Below are 19,570 nucleotides of genomic sequence, written 5' to 3'. Positions count from 1 at the left end.
GATACGCTCCTGGTCCAGTTTCGTTTACAGCTCCAGCGATCTGCAAGGTATCAGGCAAAGAACTTCTTGCCTGAAAGAAGCCATGCTCGCCGTTCGTGACGTCAGCATGATAGCTGTAACTTGTTCTCAGAATGTCCGTTAACAACGCCACAAGCTTCAGCTTATGGCTTTCGATGAACGCCCCTTCCACACGATATTTGCCGTACACGAACTGAGTTGGCCTGCTGAGTCACTGTAGTGAACCACCATGTCCGACGCTCTTGACAAGAAATCAAGATGCATTGGCTCTTCAACACGATGAGTGGCTGCAGCTGGGCTAACACGTTGGTGGTGAAACTTTATTTCAAATCACCTGAAAAGATAACAGTGTCAGTTTGATCAATGAGAAAAAAATGAGTACGTGAAGACAAGAGGTATGCAGAGCGCTGAGATTTGACTGGGAAGAAAGACCAGTAGTTCGTCCGTCCGTCACAGTAAGTGCCTCCTTCGACTCTTGCAATTTGTCGAGTCGTTTCGTTTTTTGGAAACCATCGGTTCGGCCTGAATATGCTAGAGCTATGTCATCAGCGGCGCCATGACCGCGATCAGTGGATAGAACGTTGGCATTACAATGCAACGACCGCACTGATCCGACTCATACGTGGCATGTACTAACTAATCATCACGGAAAACTTGGATTGTACCTCAAGCCTCAGAGTAGCATATGCAGCTTCCCGCCAGCAGGAAGAAAACGATGTAGAACCTCGTCCGTCGGTTCCGGTTGAAACGTACAGTAAGGGATGGCTTAGTCAGCGAACGAATCATGCCAGTAACACGTGTCATTGGGGACAAATTCATCGACAATACTCCAGGTCCTGATGCTCAGACTGTTCAGCTACAGACGACTTTCTTGGTGCTTGGGCGACTATGTTTCCTCATAGGCTAGGGTATAAGAGAACCAGAATGATGGTTTTCTTGTGTAACAAGTACTTGAATGCAGTTATCAAGACAAAAAGGTCTACCTGGTCTCCTTTGCCTCCTCAACCTATCTAATTGCTTTATAATTCATATAGAATCTGGTTGTGACAGAGCCTACTGCACAGTAGTTTTCACTACAACACGCACAAAACACGAGGAAAGAAGGTTTCGTTAGCGGTTTGTGATATTTTCTTGACTACTGTACGTACTAAATAAAACATCCAGCAGACTCATCCGACGAAGCAAACCTGGAAGTCCGTATTTGAAATTCGCGGGATTCTCTAAACTTTACATAAAGTGGCAAGTGCCACTGCTCCAAAGATCATCAATACGATAAGCGAAGACAGCATGGATCGTCCTCAGCACTTCAATCGAGAGTACCGTCCACGTGGTCTTACTCAATGAACTTCGCTACCTTCATGTCCATACCGGGCTGAAGCTGAAGTTCCGGACGCACGATAGCTCTGTAGGTAAGTAGTCATGAGCGGTAGGGCCACTGCGTATGTCGAAATCACAACCAAGTGCCCCCCTCGGATATCTGGTATATCTGAGTTCCGAACAGGAGTGCCTTACGTATCCGTCCTTGCGTTGCAGTCACTGGTTCCGTGTAAGAAGAGGCTATCGATAATATTGTTGAAGTTCTATTAGAAGCTGCTCGCATATATGGCAAGAAGGAGGCCCCAACAAGCACCCGTGCCCTATTTAAGGAAAACTTTCAGTTTTGAAGCCTCGTCCCCCTCAGGCTCTTTACCATCCTCCTTGTACATCCCGAAAGCTACCATGGTCGACTGGCACTCCCAAAAGACGCTAGTCGCCAACGCTGGTAAGTCAGAGTGATATCTCGTTTAGGCTTATTAGCCTTACGTGGTGTGAGTAGAGGCATTCAGCAAGTTCATGCATGTACTCTTTGGGCTCTACATGTAAGATGTGTTCATGTTAGTCAAGGATTGTCGCTGATACGGTGTAGATGGGAGTTCGTCAGTTCGCTGGATTTTGACTGGCAGTTTATCTCCGGCAAGAGGCGATTCCGATGGCCTTTGGTAAGGTCCCACAATATTTGGGTGTCCCCCCTCGAACAATAAATCTGTGACAGCTATTCTACTTTTCTGGCCGCTACAGTTTACTCTTCGCGTTGATCGGAATGTAAGTCCCGTCTCCTTCATTCGCTTTACGCGTTTTATTGAAGCACAACAATTAGCTCTATTGCGCTCAACGTGACAACCGAGGTTAATTGCCAGGCGTTATATACCTTCAACCAGATCTTTGGAAATTCTGCAATCGGTTTAGCCAGCATCAATCTGTCATTGCGAACGTCAGTCACAAACGTATATATTTACGGCCTGCTGCAACTGACACATACTACAGCATGGCGGTATGGTCGCAGAACAAATATGTAGTCACCGCCCTCGTTCTGATCATTCTGGGTCATTGGTCATTCCTCCTTCATGGTACGCGCAATTTGTCCACTGAACCAGCGCATATATGCGGGTATAACAACCGATTTCATCAGGGATCTTGTTGAATGCTGCATGGGTAGATGAAGGATGTGTCATCATCTACACAGATAACCAAATTCTGGCCATTACCTTCATCTACTCCATGGCGTTTGACTTCACAGTCTTGTGCTTAACCGGCTGGAAACTCGCATTCCCGGCTAACGGTCGCTCCAAGCTTATCAAGCTTATATTTGGGGACGGTCTGATCTACTTTGTTATTGCGTACGTTCGATGTGTGTTGGGCCTTCGCTTATTCAATCGTGACTACCCCAGATTCTTGGCAAACTTGATGGCGACGATCTTCATGCTCATAAACTTGAATGCAGTCCTGTCGATCATTGCGAATGTCCCTGCTGCCATCGCATCAACGGTTTGCACAAATGCAGTCTTTTGAGTGCATACTAACATGCACTTCCAGATCGTAGCATGCCGCGTCGTACGAAGGTTGACCAACTTCACCTCTCAAGGTCCAGAGGTTTTCACGTACGTTTTCAGTCCTTTTGTACGTTCCTCGACTTACCCCTTTTCTTCAAACGCAGTTCCACCCAGGGCTCGACACTCGCATTCAGGAGCAACGCTAGCGCAAATAATCGCATTTCCGTCAAGAAAGGCGACAGTGTACACGTTCAGGTAAAAGTTTGCCACAAACGCCTTCCTCTGCATTCTGAATCCCACATGTCTAGATGGACACATTCGCTAGTCCCGATCGCTCTGTTGCCGAGTATGATGCCAGTGGCAAAATCGTAAAAGACGACGAATTCGACCCTGAGGCACAGATCATCAGCAACGAGTTCAAGCGCCCGCCCTACTAGAATGGCGTCATGTCGTACCGTACGACCACCGCATATTTATCCAACCCATACCTCGTATCCGCATTTTCGTCAAAGCAAGAAATACCGCTCATCATTGCACGTCGCACATTGCGCTTTTTTTCACCACTCTCAGTTTTGCCTTCCTTTCCAAATTCTCAGTAATCTTCCCGCCCGCTGTTCTTTAGACTCCTCTGCACATCCTTTCGGCGGCAATTCATTTCTTTTTATTTTGTCCGGCGCGGTTTGCTCTGCTGCGTATCGAGCTCGTTGCTGAACTGTTCCCGCACTTCGACAACGGGTCAAGCCAGATGATTTGCTTATTGTGAAACAAGAATACGGTAGCAATAGAAATACAGCAAGTGTACAATCAACTTCATCAGTAAAAAAAATGCGACTTAATACAGTTGATACCTCCTGTCCCTGACAGGACCGCCTTGTGCATCATGAGCCTCTCCAGCCCGCGTCCTGCCGCAACCCCTGGTATGGACTTGCCGTACAGATGAGTCACGGTGGTGGCGGTGCACACAGTACTTAGTAGACTATACACAAGTTCTAGCTTTAACCACAGTACAAGTGCCATTATCCTGTCGATCCTCGTCTGTCGAATCTGAATGTCAACATGCAACAGATGGAAAATCTGATACTCTGTCACCCGAGGGCGTCTTCTAGTCAAGATCCCAATCAAGCAATAATAGTTAAATGTGAAGTTCCACAGACTATTCCTCATGACCATGTCCTGCTAGAAGTCGACCGCTTCGGTTTCTCCACGAACAATATGACATATCAAGCTTTGGGCGAGGCCTCGCACTTCAGGTCCGTCCCTTTTCGCAGTACAGACATTTCTGAGTCGTCTAACCACTTCAGCATGCTAGGTATTTTGAATTCCACCACGCTCCAGATGCAGAAGGAGTCTCCTCAACAACTCATGGTGTGACTCCTGTGTGGGGTTTTGGTACTATCATAAAGTCCACGCACCCTAAAGTTCATACCGGAGAGCGAGTGTATGGATACTTCGCCCCAGCACGATATCTTTTACTCCCGGTTTCCTCGGACGCCAACAAGTATGCTTTCTTTGTGCCCCGTCTTCATCTTCCTCCAGGTGATTTGGTTCCTAGATTGACGCACGAAGGCACTCACTAAATGACATAGACCGCCGACCATACAACCAGATTACGCGGTGCGCCGAGGACCCGTTATATGATCCATCGCCAACTGCGGAAGATCTCACAATGCTCTATCGCCCTCTTTTCTGGACTTCATTTTGGTGTGAGGACTGGCTTAATTCGTCCAATTACAAGGGAGGGTCCACTCATATCCTTATATCCTCTGCCTCTTCAAAGACTGCCTTCTGCCTGGCATATCTGATCCGCAGACGTAACTCTTTGCAGGGGAGTTCGACAAGACGGGTGATTGGACTGACGTCAACGAAGAATATCGCTTTCACGAAACGGCTTGCCCTATACGACGATGCCCTTGACTACGAGTCATTTGATACGTCACTTGTCGGGGACCTCGCACGAGGACACTGGATATATGTAGACGTTACAGGTAACGATGCACTTAACGCCAGAGTGCGCGACCATTTCCGTGCGTGTGGCGACTCTGAACTCGTCACATGCATTGCGCTCGGCTTGACGAACGTGTCAGCTTCTACAACCGAACCCTCGTCTGCTACTAGCTGGGGTTCTGGTTTAGAGGCTTCGCAAGGAGGTGACTCAAAACTGGAACATTTTTTCATGCCTGAGTGGCTCTCCGTACGCAAGCAACAGCTTTCTGTTTCTGCGATCACTCAGATGCAGAAGGAAGCTTGGACCAGGCTTATGTCCGACTGTGGAACCTGGGGTGTATCACTTCGGCGGGTTTGTGGTCCTGACCAGGTGAAGGCTGCGTATGAAGAAATAGTTAAACGTGGACTAGCGCCGGAGGAGGCATTCGTATGGAGTCTGTGGGGGGAGACCAGGGTGTATGGCTCAACGGCGAAGTTATGATATAGTCCTTGAGCATCCGTCTCTCTTATGCTGGCTGATCAAACCAAACCTGGCTATCATCCGACCATCCTCCCGCCGGCTTCTTAGACCACATCTTATCGTTCTCTACACTTACAACCGATATGTGTGTCTTGTCGTAGCCTTGCTTGATTAACCAACGCCATGCTAACATTGATGCACCTCTCAGATTTCGACGAGACCATTGATAGTTACAGTCAGCTATGTAACTCCTTTCAATTATGATACATTATAACCACGAGAAGATTTCAAAAAAATTACTCCAAGTTGTCACACCCTATGTTGAATGTCCACGGATATCATCTAGGTCCCTTTGGGCCGAACAAGATTTGAATTGTCTCCAAAAACAAATTGCTGACTGGGTTTAACTTTATTTACACCAAGCTAATGGGTCGCGTGATACCTGCGATCGCGCGAGCGACGTGTCTTGCTCAAATAATATGTCACTCAGTCACTGTATGTTCCGTGCAGCTAGAGGTGGTAGCTACGACGCGCTTTTCACATGTTCATTGAAATTATTATTCAATCCGTTTGTGTTTCTATAATGTGTACCACTGAATTGTCGTCCATCTAAGCAGCGTACATACTACATGTACAACAAAAGAAACTAGCTTTTCGTAAAACATATTAAACGAGAGTAAGATACGGGTAATTTGAGTGCTTTACAGTGACAGGGTATTTGAAGAGCCCGGTTAATCATACAAGGTAATGGAATACGAAGAGGGATTTAGGTGCCTTTCTTGATATCTCCGGTATTGGGCGTCCCCGTTGGCCTTTGGGGTACCTTTCCTGATGACCTAGTCGCTGTCGTCGACTTCGGTGCCTTGGGAGAAGATTCTAGAGTCACTTGTAACATAGCCATCGACGACCTCGGGCCTTTAGAAATAGACTTAGCTCCTGCTGGCTGTGAGATGCCCTTTGAGATGGTGTCACGAGAGGAATTGGCTTTGCTTCGACCAGCTGCACTCCCAGAGGCAGTTGAAAGGGACGGAGATGGTGTAGAATTGGATGGAGGTGTTGAAAGGTTATCTATGCCGCCTAGGAGTCGGGTGAATTCGGTTGAAATGTCCTTGAAAAGATAAACCTACTGAATCGGCGCAGCAAAGACGGTTTGCTTTTTGCAGATGCTGCACCTTGGGCGTTTTGCGGCTGCTCTTCGCTCATTGCCGTTGAGTGAGCCGATGACCCAGGGGGCTGTTCCTTTGCTGGAACATCACTAGGATTGAAATTTTTGAATTCAGCATGCTTCTTGGAGCTGGTAGCCTCGCCAGTTGTCGATACGACGGGTTTCATTTGCCCATGTCTCAGAAGTCGGGTTCGAGGTTTCGCACCAAGTGTGCTTTCTACTGCGAGCTCAGTCTCTGAGGCAACGCTACCTGATCTGCGATACGCGCCGCCGTCGCCGGCTCCCACAGAAGGGGCTTCGTTTGAAGTCGCACTCTGGGATGTGCGTACATTTGGCGGGCTACCCATAGCTTCCGATGGCGTCGCACCGCCCGAGGAGACTGAAGTACTTGCTTGCGCAGAATTTTTTCGAAATTTGAAGTTGAAGGCAGGCTTTGCAATGACTGGTGAAGATGTCGCAGATCTCGACTCCGAGGAAGTTGAAACCGGCGAGCTGGATGCAGCAGGCGCGGCTTTCTCAACGGAGCTAGCGGATGAGTCAAGAAAGAGTTTGGGCCGCTTTGTGACTGGTGTGGAAGAATCGTTCGTGTCTGCAGTACGCTTGAGACTAGTCTTCTCTGCGGGGGAGTCGACTGTCTGGACAGTATTAACAGCTAAAGGCGTTTTGTTCGATCCAGTACGGAGAGATTTTTGCTTCGCTAATGAACGTAATAAGTGACTGAAAATGCGATGGTTGGTTCGATAGTCACTCACTATTAGACCCCTGCGAGACAATTGGTGTCGGTCCTGAGATGATTTCCACATCAGTCGATGACGCTGAGTCAATCTCCATCGGGCGAGCGGCAGAGAAACCCGGTGCAGTGCTTGAGGACTTGGACTTCAGCTTCCCAATTTTTTTAGGGCCAGTGATTTGTTTAGACCGTTGATCGGCTTATCATCAAAGTTAGTAAAGGACGTTAAACATAGAAGGTATTCATACAGACCTATCAATGCGGCTATGGGGCGCACCTCAGGCGCTCTGAACTGGATCTGGTCATGAGAGGTCGATGATTTCAATGGAGTAGTTTTCTTCTCCTCGGAACTTCCACTTGCTTTATTCTTTCGCGCACCCTCCTTCGTTAATTTGCGACTTGAAGATACTGCGAGTGTCTCCTGCAATTCTTCCATTTGTGCATCGCGAGACTTGACTAAAGCAACGGCTTCATCTCTCTCCTGGATCGACTTCGCGTAGCGTGCCCGGACTGAGGCCAGTTCCTTCTCAAGCTCATCTATTCGTAATACCTTGGTCATTATGACGTCCTCTGAGGCACTAGCTTCCAGTCGTTTCTGCAAATCATCTATCTGTTCCTTTTGGCTAGAGCTTGCTCTGATGTACAGTCAACATTCACGGTGTCACATGTTTGAACGGTTACATACTCTTTGTATTTCTGCCGTTCAGCGACCAGGAGCTGCTTCTGGGAGTCACGCTCCTCAGTTACTGCATCGTATTTACCCTCCCATTCATTTACAGTGGCCGTAAGCTGTATGAGCCGGTTCTGTAGGTCACGGATTTGCACGGATTTGGTTTCAATAGAGTCCTCCAGTGTTATCCGAACCTTCTCAGCGTTCGCCTCGGCTTGACGTTGTTGATCTTGTAAGAGCTGGTCGAACGTGCTGGTAGAAACCTCTGTTAGTAGGATGATTCGGTTTGAGAACAGGAGGTAAATATACGATTTGAGGAACGACTGCACTAGCTGCCGAGGTGCTCCTCATCTCTTCACATGCAATAGCAGCCTCCGCTTCGGCCTTAACCGCGTCATCTCGCTCTACTTTCAACCATTGTATCTCATTTTCCAATTTTGCAAGTTTAGTTTTCCACTGGCCAAGCAACTCCGCGTTGTCTTCTGTTTTCTTCTTTAAGCTTTCAAGCTCGTTTCGATCGTGGCACAGCATACGAAGGTCGCTCTGGAGCTGATTGCGTTGGGAGTCAAGATCTTTGCAGCTGTTTTGGGCGACGGTCAATGTATCGCTGAGATAACTGATGTGTTCTTTAATAGACGAGATGAATTTTGATGGCGAGCCGAGGTGCTGGGTATGGGAAGGGGAAGAACCCGGCTTGTTGTCTGGGACACTGGAGGAACCGGGGAGTGGTGTATCTGAGCTATGGATTTGGGATGGGATGAGTTCGAGCCATGGCGTACCCAAGATTATCTTCGGCGTGTTGGATGCTACAGAGTCATCTCGACTAACAGTAATTCCAACTTGCTGAAGCGCATCCTGGACCGCCATGAGGTGGCTGCGAGCTTCATCTGCTGCTTTTTCAGCTTCAGAAGCGGTATTATGCGCCACAGTTGCGGCTGCTCTAGCTTGCAAAGCGATACTCTGTACTTCAGTGGCCCCTTTGGTATATCTGGCCAGTTCGGTTGAGAGGTACACAACTTTGTCCTCAGCATCACGTCGCTTGATTGATTCTTCCAGAATCACTTTCGAATACGATGCACGATACTCGTTGTGTTGTTGCTGAATGTGTGCCATCTCTCGCTGGCCGACCTCGGAAACCTGTTGTCTTTCAGTCCTAATGAGATCTAGAATCAAATTTGCGCCATTATGTATAGAACCAGACATCGGCCCCATGCCTATAGTAGTTTGGTTGCTATTCGAAGTGGCAGTCAATGGACTCGGAGGGGACCGTGTATGAGATTGAGGATAAATGGAAGTGCCATTTGATGTTATATCTTCACTAGGTGTAGCAGATGAAGATTGTGGTAATTGCATATCTGTCATGACGGGTAGAACGGAGGTAACTTGCGAAGTGGCCATGCCTGCAAGCTGAATGAATCGCTTGAAGCGCAAGTTGCAAATCAATTTCAAGTTTGTTTGTTTGGATCTAAAGCCTATGCCAAACAACAGTTTCTGACAGGAACCCAACTAGTATTATACTTGTCAGTGTGGTAATCTACATGCATGCCAACAGACACATACCACAACCGCCGCACAGTGCTGGGGAACCTTACAAGGGAACGTCAGCTGCCTCTTCACTTTGTGATCTCTAGCTGACACTTACTTCCACAGGGTTGCGACCTCGGATCGACCCAAGTCAGATGCCATCTCCGATAGACATGATAGAATCGGACAAGGAGAAATGGGAAGGAAATTCATTCATGACGTTACCCGGGAACAATCCACCACTATCAACATCCGACTTCACAGCGTTTGACCAAGGTAAGCCTTATTTCCTCCCGGGAATGTAACGTTCGGGCTAGGTGCTATGTGTGGTGGGACGTAGACAACACCTTTTCACGCCATTGTATGCCATGCTGGTCTCACTGCAGACATTGACAATTTGTTACCTCGGCTTCGAATCTTGCTCCGTGGTCATTGAGCAAATCTTCTGTTACAGGAAACTCGAGCCCAAAACACGTGAGAGTATCAACGTGGAACCTTCCAAGCTCCTCTCATTTGGCGAAAGAGTGCGATATTCCCCTTACGGCAGTGTTCCAGCCATTTGCAGATCTTGATCCTCGCGAAGAGCCTATCCCAGTCGTGGACTGCGGTGATTCAGGTCCCCCTCGGTGCAAGGAGTGCAGAGGGTACATTAACCCATGGTGTGCATGGACTGCCGGCGGATGGAAATGGAAGTGTAATCTTTGCGGTCACGAAACTCAAGGTATGGCATGGTGTGACCTTTAAAGTGACGGTATCTTAGTTTTGGTTTCCAGTGTTGCCGGATTATTTTTGCAATTTGGACGCAAATCTTATGCGAATAGACCTTCCAAATCGCCCTGAATTGAACAAGGGAACTGTTGACTTCGTGGTCTCAGGAAAAGAATACTGGGCGCCTCCACCTCTGCCGAAGATGAATTCATCGTATTTCTCTATCGACCCTCCTTCCTCTCAAGCACGCGAGCCCAAATCCCTGAACTGTTTTTTTGCGTTTGACGTCTCGCTGGAAGCCATTCGATCGGGCTTTCTTAAGGCTGCTTGTGATGTTCTGCGAGATATGCTCTACGGCGGTACCTCCCTTGACGGAACTTTGTCAGAGCCGTCCTTCCCAAAAGGTTCTCAACTTGCGATTCTGACATATGACACCTCTCTACACTTCTATGATCTGTCTGTAAGCGTACAACTCGCATCATTGCGTCAAGTTGATATAGACAAATTCTAGCCAGCCTCGTCATTGGCAAGCATGATTGTGGTTTCCGACTTAGAGGAAGTATTTATTCCTTTGCGTGAGGGCTTGTTTGTAGATCCCTGGAAATCCAGGTCAGGAACGTTTATTACCTTAATTTTCAAGTCACTCTCATTCCCTTCTCAAGAACCGCCATCGAAGGTCTACTTGAGGCATTACCAGAACGTTATCTAGATACCGTCATTGATAATGCAGCGCTTGGGGGAGCACTACTTGCTGGGCTAGCTTCGCTCGTACGTCCTAGTTAATAATCACGTGATCTAGCTAAAGCATGCTCGTGCAGGCAGGCCGAGGGGGCCACATCATTGCTTTCCAGAGTGTCTTACCTGCGATTGGACCCGGTGCTCTTGAACCACTACATGATCAGGTGTCATTATATGGCACGGAAAACGAGCGAACTATGTTCCTCCCTCGTCATCAGACATGGAGAGACATTGCTGAGGAGTGCTCAGAGGAGGGTATTGGCGTCAGTATGTTCCTTGGAATGAGCAAACCTATCGATATTGGATCTATCGGCACGTCTTTCTTTTTCCTGTTGCCAGTGCTCTCATTGCTAAGCATCTGCACAGGCATCGTATCCTCTACCACTGGCGGCGAACTGTTTTTCCATCCTAGGTTTAATCCTGCACGAGATCAACACGTTTTGACTTCCCAGCTACGGCGTTTACTAACTCGCACGACAGTATACAATTGTTTATTGCGCGTGCGATGTTCCAATGGTAAGTCTTTATTGATCAATATCTTCCCCGAAGAAGTCACGAAGTTGTGCAGGCCTGCGAATATCAAATTATTATGGAAATTTCCATGAGCGTTCCGTATCGGACTTGGACATTGGAATTCTTGACTCCGACAAAGCTATATCCGTGCATATCGAGCACTCACGGAAGTTGGATGCTCGAGAGTATGCATTCTTGCAGTGCGCTGTGCTCCATACGACACCAGATGGTCAACGCCGTGTCCGAACATGTAACCTTGCCCTGGAAGTGGCAGATTTGGCCGCCAACGTTTTTAGGTATGCTGATATGGATGCCGTAGTGTGTCATCTGGCAAGGGAATGTCCGATTTTACCTTCTTTTTGCCACCTTTAATTTTCCTCACATTCATTCCAGCGATGTCAAAATTGACTTCACGACGAATGGCTCACATTCGAGAAGAGCTCGACTGATAGATGTTCGTCGATATTACTCGGCTATCGGCGGAATTGTGCGGCTGCTACCGCTGTCTCTCAGGCGAGTCCGCTAGATATCATCTCCGTCCCTTTCATTAACAAGCTTCGCAGCTAATTATACCTGAAGCATTTCGAGCTCTGCCTGTATACACCCTAGCGATCATGAAGTGCAAACCCCTCAAAGGTGTGCTATTGTGATTCGGTCATTTCTTGCTTTCGTCGATTAACATACTTTCGCAGGTCGTAATGTGTCTGCGGACGTGCGCAACTATCATGCTCAGAGGATCCTATCTATGAGCGTGCGCGCAACAATGCAGCATCTCTATCCCCGCCTTCTTGCGCTTCACGACTTGGCAGACGACACAGCGCTTCCAGACCCCACAACAGGTCAGATGTCTTTTCCGTCACTGATGCGGGACAGCCACACCTACATGGAAGCACACGGCGTCTATCTAATAGGTTTGTCCCGCACTTCTTTCGGTATAACTTCCTTACCTACGTCCTTCCATCAGATAACGAAGATCTCATGATATTTTGGGTCGGTTCCAGTGTGTCCCCGCAATTACTTCTTGACCTATTTGGTGTCGACGACCTCCTAACTCTGGATCCGAATATCGTTAGTGCTCAGGTCGACCAAAATGTCCTTTCCTTGATCTTCGTTATTACAGATCCAGCTCCCAGTTCTTCACACTCGATTATCTGCTCAGGTTAGGAATATACTCACGCATCGCTACGCTCAGCGAGGTCGCACTCCGAAAATGCTTCTCGTTCGCCAAAATATGGATGGGACGGAAATTGAGTTCAGTGACATGCTTGTCGAAGATCAGAATAATGCTGCTATGTCATATTTGGACTGTGAGTTTCATGTGTGAGCTGCTTGTCGTACCTTGCTGATTGGCAACTTAGTTTTGTGTTTGATTCATAAGCAGATTAATGCTGTGGTATTGTACATCATCTTCTCCTTCTTCCTCTAGACTAACTTTCTTTCGATAGCTCACAAATGGCGAACAGTTATCTGGAGGGCCAAGCCTGCGAGGATCTCCATGGTAACACCACGCCATATCGCTAGCACTCTCGCAAACACTTGGCATCATCTTACATTCCCGCGATTTTATATAGTTAAATTAACTGTTTTTTCTATGCTTCGCTTCGATTCTCCTATCAGCCTATGTATGCTTAAATGTTCTTGAAGTAGCGTTTCAGCATGTGACAGGAGAGCTCCCATGATTCCCATGTGGTGCTGGCTACACGCAGCCTAATTTGTCGGTCAGTCTAGCTGCTTGTGCATATGGGCAAGAAAGGCTTATTCTGAAGGGGCCGATAAGTAAAGCAGTGCCAGAACGTGTTGATAAACGTATTTATGGCGTAGTTGCGCGGCGTGGTGGCTGCCCATTTGGAGATGTGATTCAAGAAAGCTGCCAGGTTGAGTGAGATGCCGGTTGTTGATTGCGGACTCAATAAATCTCCACGAGACAGAAATCCATTTGTTCTAGATCTTTGGCATGTTCTGTCCATGTGACATCTCTAACGGCACGCAAGGCTGACTCCCACCTCTGAGATCTACAACTCTGAAGTACCAACATGTACTACGTTGTGCGCGAGAAAGCGACCACATCACGCCGACTGTTGGGCACCAAGCCGAAACCCGGGGTCGTATAATCGATGTGGATGTCTTGCCGTACTGTGAGTGAGTCTTATCTGGAATCTGATGGATCAAAATTAATATTTCGGTTCATCTAGCCAGATATCATGCATCGTCGTTCATTGCATCTCGCCAGTTCGGGAAAGCCCGGTTACGACAATCAGCTTTATCAGTTCACCGTCAATACGATCGGTCCCAGTGAGCTCGTGCGAGCAGGGCCGCAATCTCAGTAATCTCTCGTTGGCGATTCTTCTTTTTAATGCATTCTGAGAGGCAGAATAGTACAAGTTCCATAGATCTACGCAGCACCTTGCAAGGTTAAATTTATTGCGTGACAGGTATTACAATGAATCACCGAATGAGTATGTCATGTTTGTTCCCCAGAGTCCAGATTACTGACATCCGGCAGAATCAGCACCATCATGTGCAAAATAAGTTCTTCCTGAAAAATGTTCAGGCAGATCAGTGATGCTTGTTATATTCAATTTCTGCTAGCCAGGATAACGGTGATCCGTGCTGCTGATAATAGAGTAATGCCGAAACTTCGAAGGACATGGCTTACTATATAGCTACGTCCTAGTGCCACCAAGATGAGTGCCATAATGAATCATGTGGACAATAGTAATAACTTAATGGGCGCTTGTCAAGCTATGATACGTACGTACGATAAATATTCTGGCTCACTAATCAGATAACTTCTCACCCGTCGCATACCCTGAGCTGTGATTATATATATCCCATCGAGATCACCGACGACTTGTTGGGCGCACAAGAATAACGGCACATCCGGTGGGCCGCTCTCATTCCCTTCGTACACGTGAGGTGAATGTGGCTATTCAATCATGTTGCTAATAATCGGAAGACAAGGCATTGATCAAGGTTGATCGATATCGCCGTCAAGCACATGAACACGACAAGATGATACGCATGGGTTAGGGCCAACCAGTGGCTGAGTGACCGAATGAATCCGCGGGGAACCAGTTGAAGATCTAACAACAGCTGCAAAGACCGTTTAGCCCCTGGAACTAAATATAGGCGTAAGAACCAGCATTGCAAAGGGAAAAGCTTATTTAAGAGGTCCGAAAGACCGTGACTTTGTAGATTGGGAGGGACCCGCTCTGATCGGCTTCGCAAGTCAAGTTTACCCCATGGCAAGAAGCTGGAATTGCGGTCGCCGGCAGTAAACATGACAGACACTACTGCCTTTTACTTCTGCAATAAGAATGCCCTTGAAACACCAGGAAACAACATGAAGCGATCGAGAGACACGCACAATATGATCTGCAGCTTGGCCGCTCATCGACCAATACATCGTTATTGGAGATTCGGAACTAGTCCAACGCAACACGTTGCCATTTCTGGTGATAGCACTCTTCAGAGCCGCAAGGTGGCGGGAGATGTGACGGCAGGTGATGGCCTGGAGCTGAAGCCTCAAGGAACCAAGGCTGCGTAATGGAAGAGCCTCGCGGCCAAAAGATTTAATGATCATCTGAGTAAAACACCCGCGGAGGCTGAGGGATACACCGTGACATCCGGCAACCTGTCACAAAGGTTCGTTTACCCGCGGCATCACGAATCATGCACGCATAAACGTACGCACCAGTGTTGTTACATACTAAACCGTGATACAATTGAGTAGAATGATCATTCCCACACAGGAGGACAACGACAATTTTGAAGCTCTTATTCCGACTTCTAGGGCCAATCAGGGTCCATAAGCCCTAGGGTCGTCCTAATTTAGTAATCTATTGTCTAAAATAGTACTCGTCTGAGGGGACAAGCCAACATTTCGATTGGTTATCCGCAAATTGGCGTCACGCTGCAATTGGCTCAGTGTGAGGCTAGGCTCAGTAGCTTTGCTGTTCAAACTTATCGGACGGTCATTCACCTTGTTGCAAAAATTATGGGGGCGGCCAGGGGTGCGCGTCCCGCGAAGCTGGGCTGCTAATAATAGTATTGAATGCTGTAAAAATGCAAAGTTTAGCCCGTTGCGAAGCCTCCTGCTTTGAATTAACCATAGGTTAACAGGTTAAATAATAGTTAATTACTTTGAGACGATCCAGTACTTCCCAGCTTGATGCTGACATCCCCGTACATCTCTTCACCCTCACGCAGGCATGGCATTCGTAGAACAAAGCGCCACTTTCTTTCACGTTCTGGAACCAAAACACGTCCAATGAATCGAACCACAACCGACCAGTTGAGCATGTGGTGGATGCGAAACATTATCATACCTTCTGACCGAAGAAGCAACAAATTCATCGCAGCCTGCCGCCTTCTGAAGGGCCTGAGACATCAATGTGTATTCCTCATTGTCATCGTTGTCGGCATCCTGCCCGTGCTCATCATGCTGATGACAAGGACTCCTCAGGGCAGTTTGGAGGCAATACGGTCCCGGGACAATAGCAGAGGATCGAACGGAACAATGATAATGATTGAAATTTTGGCAGCCACCATTAAGCCAAATAACTTAACATGAACCCTACCTATTACTTAACCGATTATAATAATCAGGTTAAATCACAACGGGTTAGTAACAACACTGTGACTGCTACGCACAGCAGCTAGGCCACAGGGGGATCTTCAGGAGCTTACACGTGGATCTTGAAGGGCTGCCACAGATCGATCAATAAACGTCATAGATTTCAACGTATTGACCAAGCATTCACGACGCACAGTGAAGAGAAATTTTCGTTTGGAACAGCGTGAACGCATGCAAGTAAAGTTTGTCTTGGTGCGGTATTCGGCCGGCAAATCGCGGTGCACACCCATCGCGTTCTCCGGCGGCCAGTAGTACAGCCAGTTCACCTCCGAGAACGAGTCTATCACCAATCAGAAAGAGAACGAACCCACGGAGTCACTAGAACTTAAAATGACTGATTGTCACGTCCCATGTGTTTGGTGGAAAGAAAACATGTCAATGCGAGCGAAGAGAAGGACAGTGGTATCGAGACTCGAGAGCCCCAAGAAGAATGGAAGAATGGCAGATCTAGAATCCAGGGCTGGACACCGACTCGACAACAGTTTACAGCATGATGGAAAGGCACAATCGATTGACTCATCAGCTAGACCTTTATTATATTATATCACTCCGCTCACCTCATTTTTCATACACCTGCCTTCCTCGAGGCTCGCGGTCGGATAGTAATCTTGTGCTGTTCTATGGATTGTTTGCCGAGCCGTTCAAACTGCGATGCCCGGTTTCGGTGGAGTAAACATTGAGTAAACAGCACAATTTCCAAGCTAGTAACTTCTAAACTTGCCCTTCTTTCTTCTGAGTGAATCTGAATCACAACAAGCGATATCGATACTAGTCAACGAACCCGTTGTCGCCGATCTGGCAGCAGAGACCCAACCGGCGTATGGCGTGGCATTAAGCCGTTGCAACCCATTAAAAATCTGCATATCTCTGGCCGGCCAATTGACTACAACTCAAAGCATCCGTTTTTTCGGGCATGTGCAGTGCGTTTCCATGTCCCCATGCTATCTATAATATAATATAAGATCTCACACCCATTCCGCAGATGAGGGGCACATGATTTCCGCGGACGGTTAACACTAGATGGGTCAAGAATTAGGCTAAAATCAATTTTGGTCACAATACGTCTTCTCCGGACGCTCCGTTTGCGCTCCGTTCCTCAGAGTTTCCTGGCTAGTACTTCTGTAATCGTCACCTCCTTTTTTACTCATGAATTTGGCCCCAGAGGCCTTAACCGTCTGTATCTTCGGAAATAAGTGCCTGAAGTAACTCTCGCCGAGTTTCCGCACATAGTGTTTCGGGATCTGTCCCTCGTCCCCGCGGATCCGTGTGCAGGGAACAATGCTCGTGTGTGTACATCAAGTCGCCGATGGGTTCAAGTAGCGCCGTATTTCCTCAAAGTGCAACTTCATTCAGCCAGCTTCAGTCACGTATCCTTCTGACATTCCCAGACTTCCAGACTTTCGAGGGTTGCGCTTCCAATTCTCGCGTGCTGATACCTTGAACCGCCTTGATGTTCGCCCTACTAATACATTAGCCTTTTCTCATTCATCACTAGCTTTCGGCCCCCATGACCTCATCGCCAACTCTCACTCTATCGCGATGCGCGACCATGAACAACAGCATCATCATGGGCGAAGACAAGATGCCTATAGTCTCCTTACCTGATTCTCTTCACAAACAGTCGCTGGAAACCTGCCAGCAGGAGACACTTGAATGCCCACAGCAACAACAGCCCGCCGTGGTCGTCACTCGTACCCACTTTTTTCTGATCATGGCGAGTTTATGGATTGGCAACTTTACTGCTTACTTCAACGAGACTACCGCTACCACTGCCATGCATATCATCGCAGCTGATTTCGACGACCTCGCTAACCAAAATTGGATTGCAACATCGTACTTGTTGGGCTTCACCGTCACACAAACTCTTCTTGGCAGGTTCGCGGACATCTTTGGGCGTGCCCAAGTGTTCAATGCTACAATGCTTATTTTTGGTGCTGGAACCGTGTGGTGTGGGCTGGCCACGGTACGTTCCCATTTAGGTCTAGTGTGTCCATGGGGATTTCTGACGTACCCACGCATTTCAGAGTATGAATTCATTGATTGGTGCTCGCCTTCTTCAGGGTATAGGTGCCGCTGGAAGACAATCTGTTGGCGTGATCATTATTCTGGATCTGACAACGGCGGACTCACGAGGTCTGTGGTTGGGATTTTTCAATTGTGCCTCTGCAATCGGTCTAGCGATTGGGCCCGTGCTGGGCGCGGTCCTCTCCGTTGACACAAATTGGAGATGGATATTCTGGATCACTCTCATGCTCATTGCGGTCACGCTGGTCATTGGAACAACATGCGTCCGATACCCTGTTCCTCATCGGAAGCAAAGCATCGGGTTACTTGCACAACTAGGAGAAGTGGATTACGTTGGTTCTGTACTTGCCATTGCGGTCTCGAGCATGATATGTATTGCCATTGAGATGGGAAACAAGTTGTTCCCTTGGAATGTAGGTACATGTCTTCATAACCATTTCGTACTTACATAAACTGCATTTTCTAGTCGGCACCTATCATTGCTCTCTTCATCGTTGGAGGTCTTCTCATACCTATCTTTGTTTTCTACGAACTCAAGGTAGCCGAACACCCCGTTGTTGATATTCGGCTTTTCAGCATACCGAATATCCCCATCACTTGTTTGATCAATTTTCTCACTGGAGCTGGCTACTTCGGTTCCGTCTTCTTCCTTCCCCGTTACTTCATCGACATCAAAGGTTCCAGCCTCATTCAGTCCGGGCTGCAGATGCTCGGCCTCATCCTCACTCTCGGCATATCTTCTGTTGCAGGGGCTAACATCCTCGCGCTCACGGGGCAAGTGCGCCTTATTGGTGTAGCAGGCGGCATTTTATATGCGCTGGGTAGTGGTTTAATGTTGATGGTGGGACAGTACACACCTGCAGTGACAACCATCGGCTTTTCCATTATCACGGGCGTTGCGTCCGGTCTGCTCTACCAACCTTCCCTCGTCGTTGGACCCATGTCTGTCAAACCTCATCAAATTGCAGGAATCAGCGGGTTCTTGTCTTTCATACGGACATTGGGTGGTACATTTGCCACTGCACTCCTCACAGCAATATATGAGACTAGTTTTACGGAATCGCTTCGCGGAAAACTTCCAGACTCGTTGGTGAACCAAGGTCTTGAGCTTGCGGATAATCATGCCGCTTATCCCGAGTACGAGAGTCAGATCCTTACCGCACTCGTCAAAGCCTATCACTTGGGGACGATACCGGCCATCTGTTTCGGCGTTATCTACGCTATAGCAGTGGCCTTGCTATGTAACGTGGACTTCATCCCAGCGTGGAAACGGAGACGGATAGCAGCAAAACAAAAGAACGAGGGAGCTTGACCATCACGCGTGGATGCTTACTCTCTCTGTATACCTTATTGACGCATACTTTTGACCCAGACACGCATCGCATCTTGCATATTCTGTCTTTTGTTTTTGTTTTGTTTTTGCTCTTGCTTCATTTCACGGGAACATATCCCATCACTGATATAACTCCGTCGGCTTGACAAGTAGCATTGACGCCTTGCTTAGCTACCTCACGGACATAATAATATGATGGGTAGAATAATTATGTGTGAGCTGTATGATCTATTCAATGTTCTAGATAGCATTTGGAGTCGCTACAAAGCGTCTTTTGTTTTACTATATCGGGGGAC

General features: G+C 47.7%; 5 protein-coding genes across 5 annotated transcripts; 4 read left to right on the top strand and 1 right to left on the bottom strand.

Moving 5' to 3' along the window:
• Positions 1-1,737: 1,737 nt before the first annotated feature.
• Positions 1,738-3,265, top strand: F5891DRAFT_1129482 (uncharacterized protein; the record flags this gene model as incomplete). The annotated part of the gene is made up of 11 exons (XM_041364401.1): positions 1,738-1,780; positions 1,835-1,877; positions 1,925-1,997; positions 2,051-2,100; positions 2,156-2,269; positions 2,323-2,405; positions 2,468-2,675; positions 2,727-2,823; positions 2,872-2,936; positions 2,993-3,083; positions 3,137-3,265. The coding sequence occupies 11 exons, from the start codon at positions 1,738-1,740 to the stop codon at positions 3,263-3,265; spliced, it is 996 nt and encodes a 331-aa protein (XP_041224054.1).
• A 544-nt stretch (positions 3,266-3,809) lies between these two features.
• F5891DRAFT_1043577 (uncharacterized protein) lies at positions 3,810-5,690 on the top strand. Its single transcript, XM_041362150.1, has 4 exons — positions 3,810-4,078; positions 4,138-4,364; positions 4,415-5,377; positions 5,441-5,690. Exons 1-3 carry the CDS (start codon positions 3,885-3,887, stop codon positions 5,251-5,253), a joined length of 1,260 nt encoding a protein of 419 aa, XP_041224053.1. The 5' UTR covers positions 3,810-3,884; the 3' UTR covers positions 5,254-5,377; positions 5,441-5,690.
• A 2,175-nt stretch (positions 5,691-7,865) lies between these two features.
• F5891DRAFT_461303 (uncharacterized protein) lies at positions 7,866-9,228 on the bottom strand. The gene has a single exon (XM_041371907.1). It carries the CDS (start codon positions 9,193-9,195, stop codon positions 7,996-7,998), a length of 1,200 nt encoding a protein of 399 aa, XP_041224052.1. The 5' UTR covers positions 9,196-9,228; the 3' UTR covers positions 7,866-7,995.
• Positions 9,229-9,250: 22 nt separating this feature from the next.
• On the top strand, positions 9,251-13,211 carry F5891DRAFT_1043561 (uncharacterized protein). The gene is made up of 17 exons (XM_041362149.1): positions 9,251-9,417; positions 9,448-9,597; positions 9,776-10,042; positions 10,095-10,489; positions 10,541-10,638; positions 10,692-10,797; positions 10,848-11,079; positions 11,134-11,283; positions 11,336-11,620; positions 11,674-11,677; positions 11,721-11,793; positions 11,844-11,916; positions 11,973-12,191; positions 12,245-12,348; positions 12,401-12,598; positions 12,726-12,998; positions 13,058-13,211. The coding sequence occupies exons 1-16, from the start codon at positions 9,336-9,338 to the stop codon at positions 12,780-12,782; spliced, it is 2,493 nt and encodes an 830-aa protein (XP_041224051.1). The 5' UTR covers positions 9,251-9,335; the 3' UTR covers positions 12,783-12,998; positions 13,058-13,211.
• A 4,416-nt stretch (positions 13,212-17,627) lies between these two features.
• Positions 17,628-19,253, top strand: F5891DRAFT_955400 (major facilitator superfamily domain-containing protein; the record flags this gene model as incomplete). The annotated part of the gene is made up of 3 exons (XM_041375323.1): positions 17,628-17,879; positions 17,941-18,354; positions 18,408-19,253. The coding sequence occupies 3 exons, from the start codon at positions 17,628-17,630 to the stop codon at positions 19,251-19,253; spliced, it is 1,512 nt and encodes a 503-aa protein (XP_041224050.1).
• Between the last annotated feature and the right edge of the window lie 317 nt (positions 19,254-19,570).

This window comes from Suillus fuscotomentosus, assembly GCF_016647785.1.
Source record: "Suillus fuscotomentosus strain FC203 chromosome Unknown F5891scaffold_39, whole genome shotgun sequence".
Taxonomy (NCBI): domain Eukaryota; kingdom Fungi; phylum Basidiomycota; class Agaricomycetes; order Boletales; family Suillaceae; genus Suillus; species Suillus fuscotomentosus.
Note: the sequence above shows the minus strand (reverse complement) of the source record. Positions and strands in the feature narration are given on the sequence as shown.

Coding starts and splice junctions, on each gene's coding strand:
- F5891DRAFT_1043561 (XM_041362149.1), top strand. CDS start 9,336: ATGCATGCCAACAGACACATACCACAACCGCCGCACAGTGCTGGGGAA. Junction 10,490..10,540: donor TACACTTCTATGATCTGTCT/GTAAGCGTACAA, acceptor GACAAATTCTAG/CCAGCCTCGTCATTGGCAAG. Junction 12,599..12,725: donor ATTTGGACTGTGAGTTTCAT/GTGTGAGCTGCT, acceptor TTCTTTCGATAG/CTCACAAATGGCGAACAGTT.
- F5891DRAFT_461303 (XM_041371907.1), bottom strand. CDS start 9,195: ATGGCCACTTCGCAAGTTACCTCCGTTCTACCCGTCATGACAGATATG.
- F5891DRAFT_1043577 (XM_041362150.1), top strand. CDS start 3,885: ATGCAACAGATGGAAAATCTGATACTCTGTCACCCGAGGGCGTCTTCT. Junction 4,079..4,137: donor GGCGAGGCCTCGCACTTCAG/GTCCGTCCCTTT, acceptor TCAGCATGCTAG/GTATTTTGAATTCCACCACG. Junction 4,365..4,414: donor CCGTCTTCATCTTCCTCCAG/GTGATTTGGTTC, acceptor TAAATGACATAG/ACCGCCGACCATACAACCAG.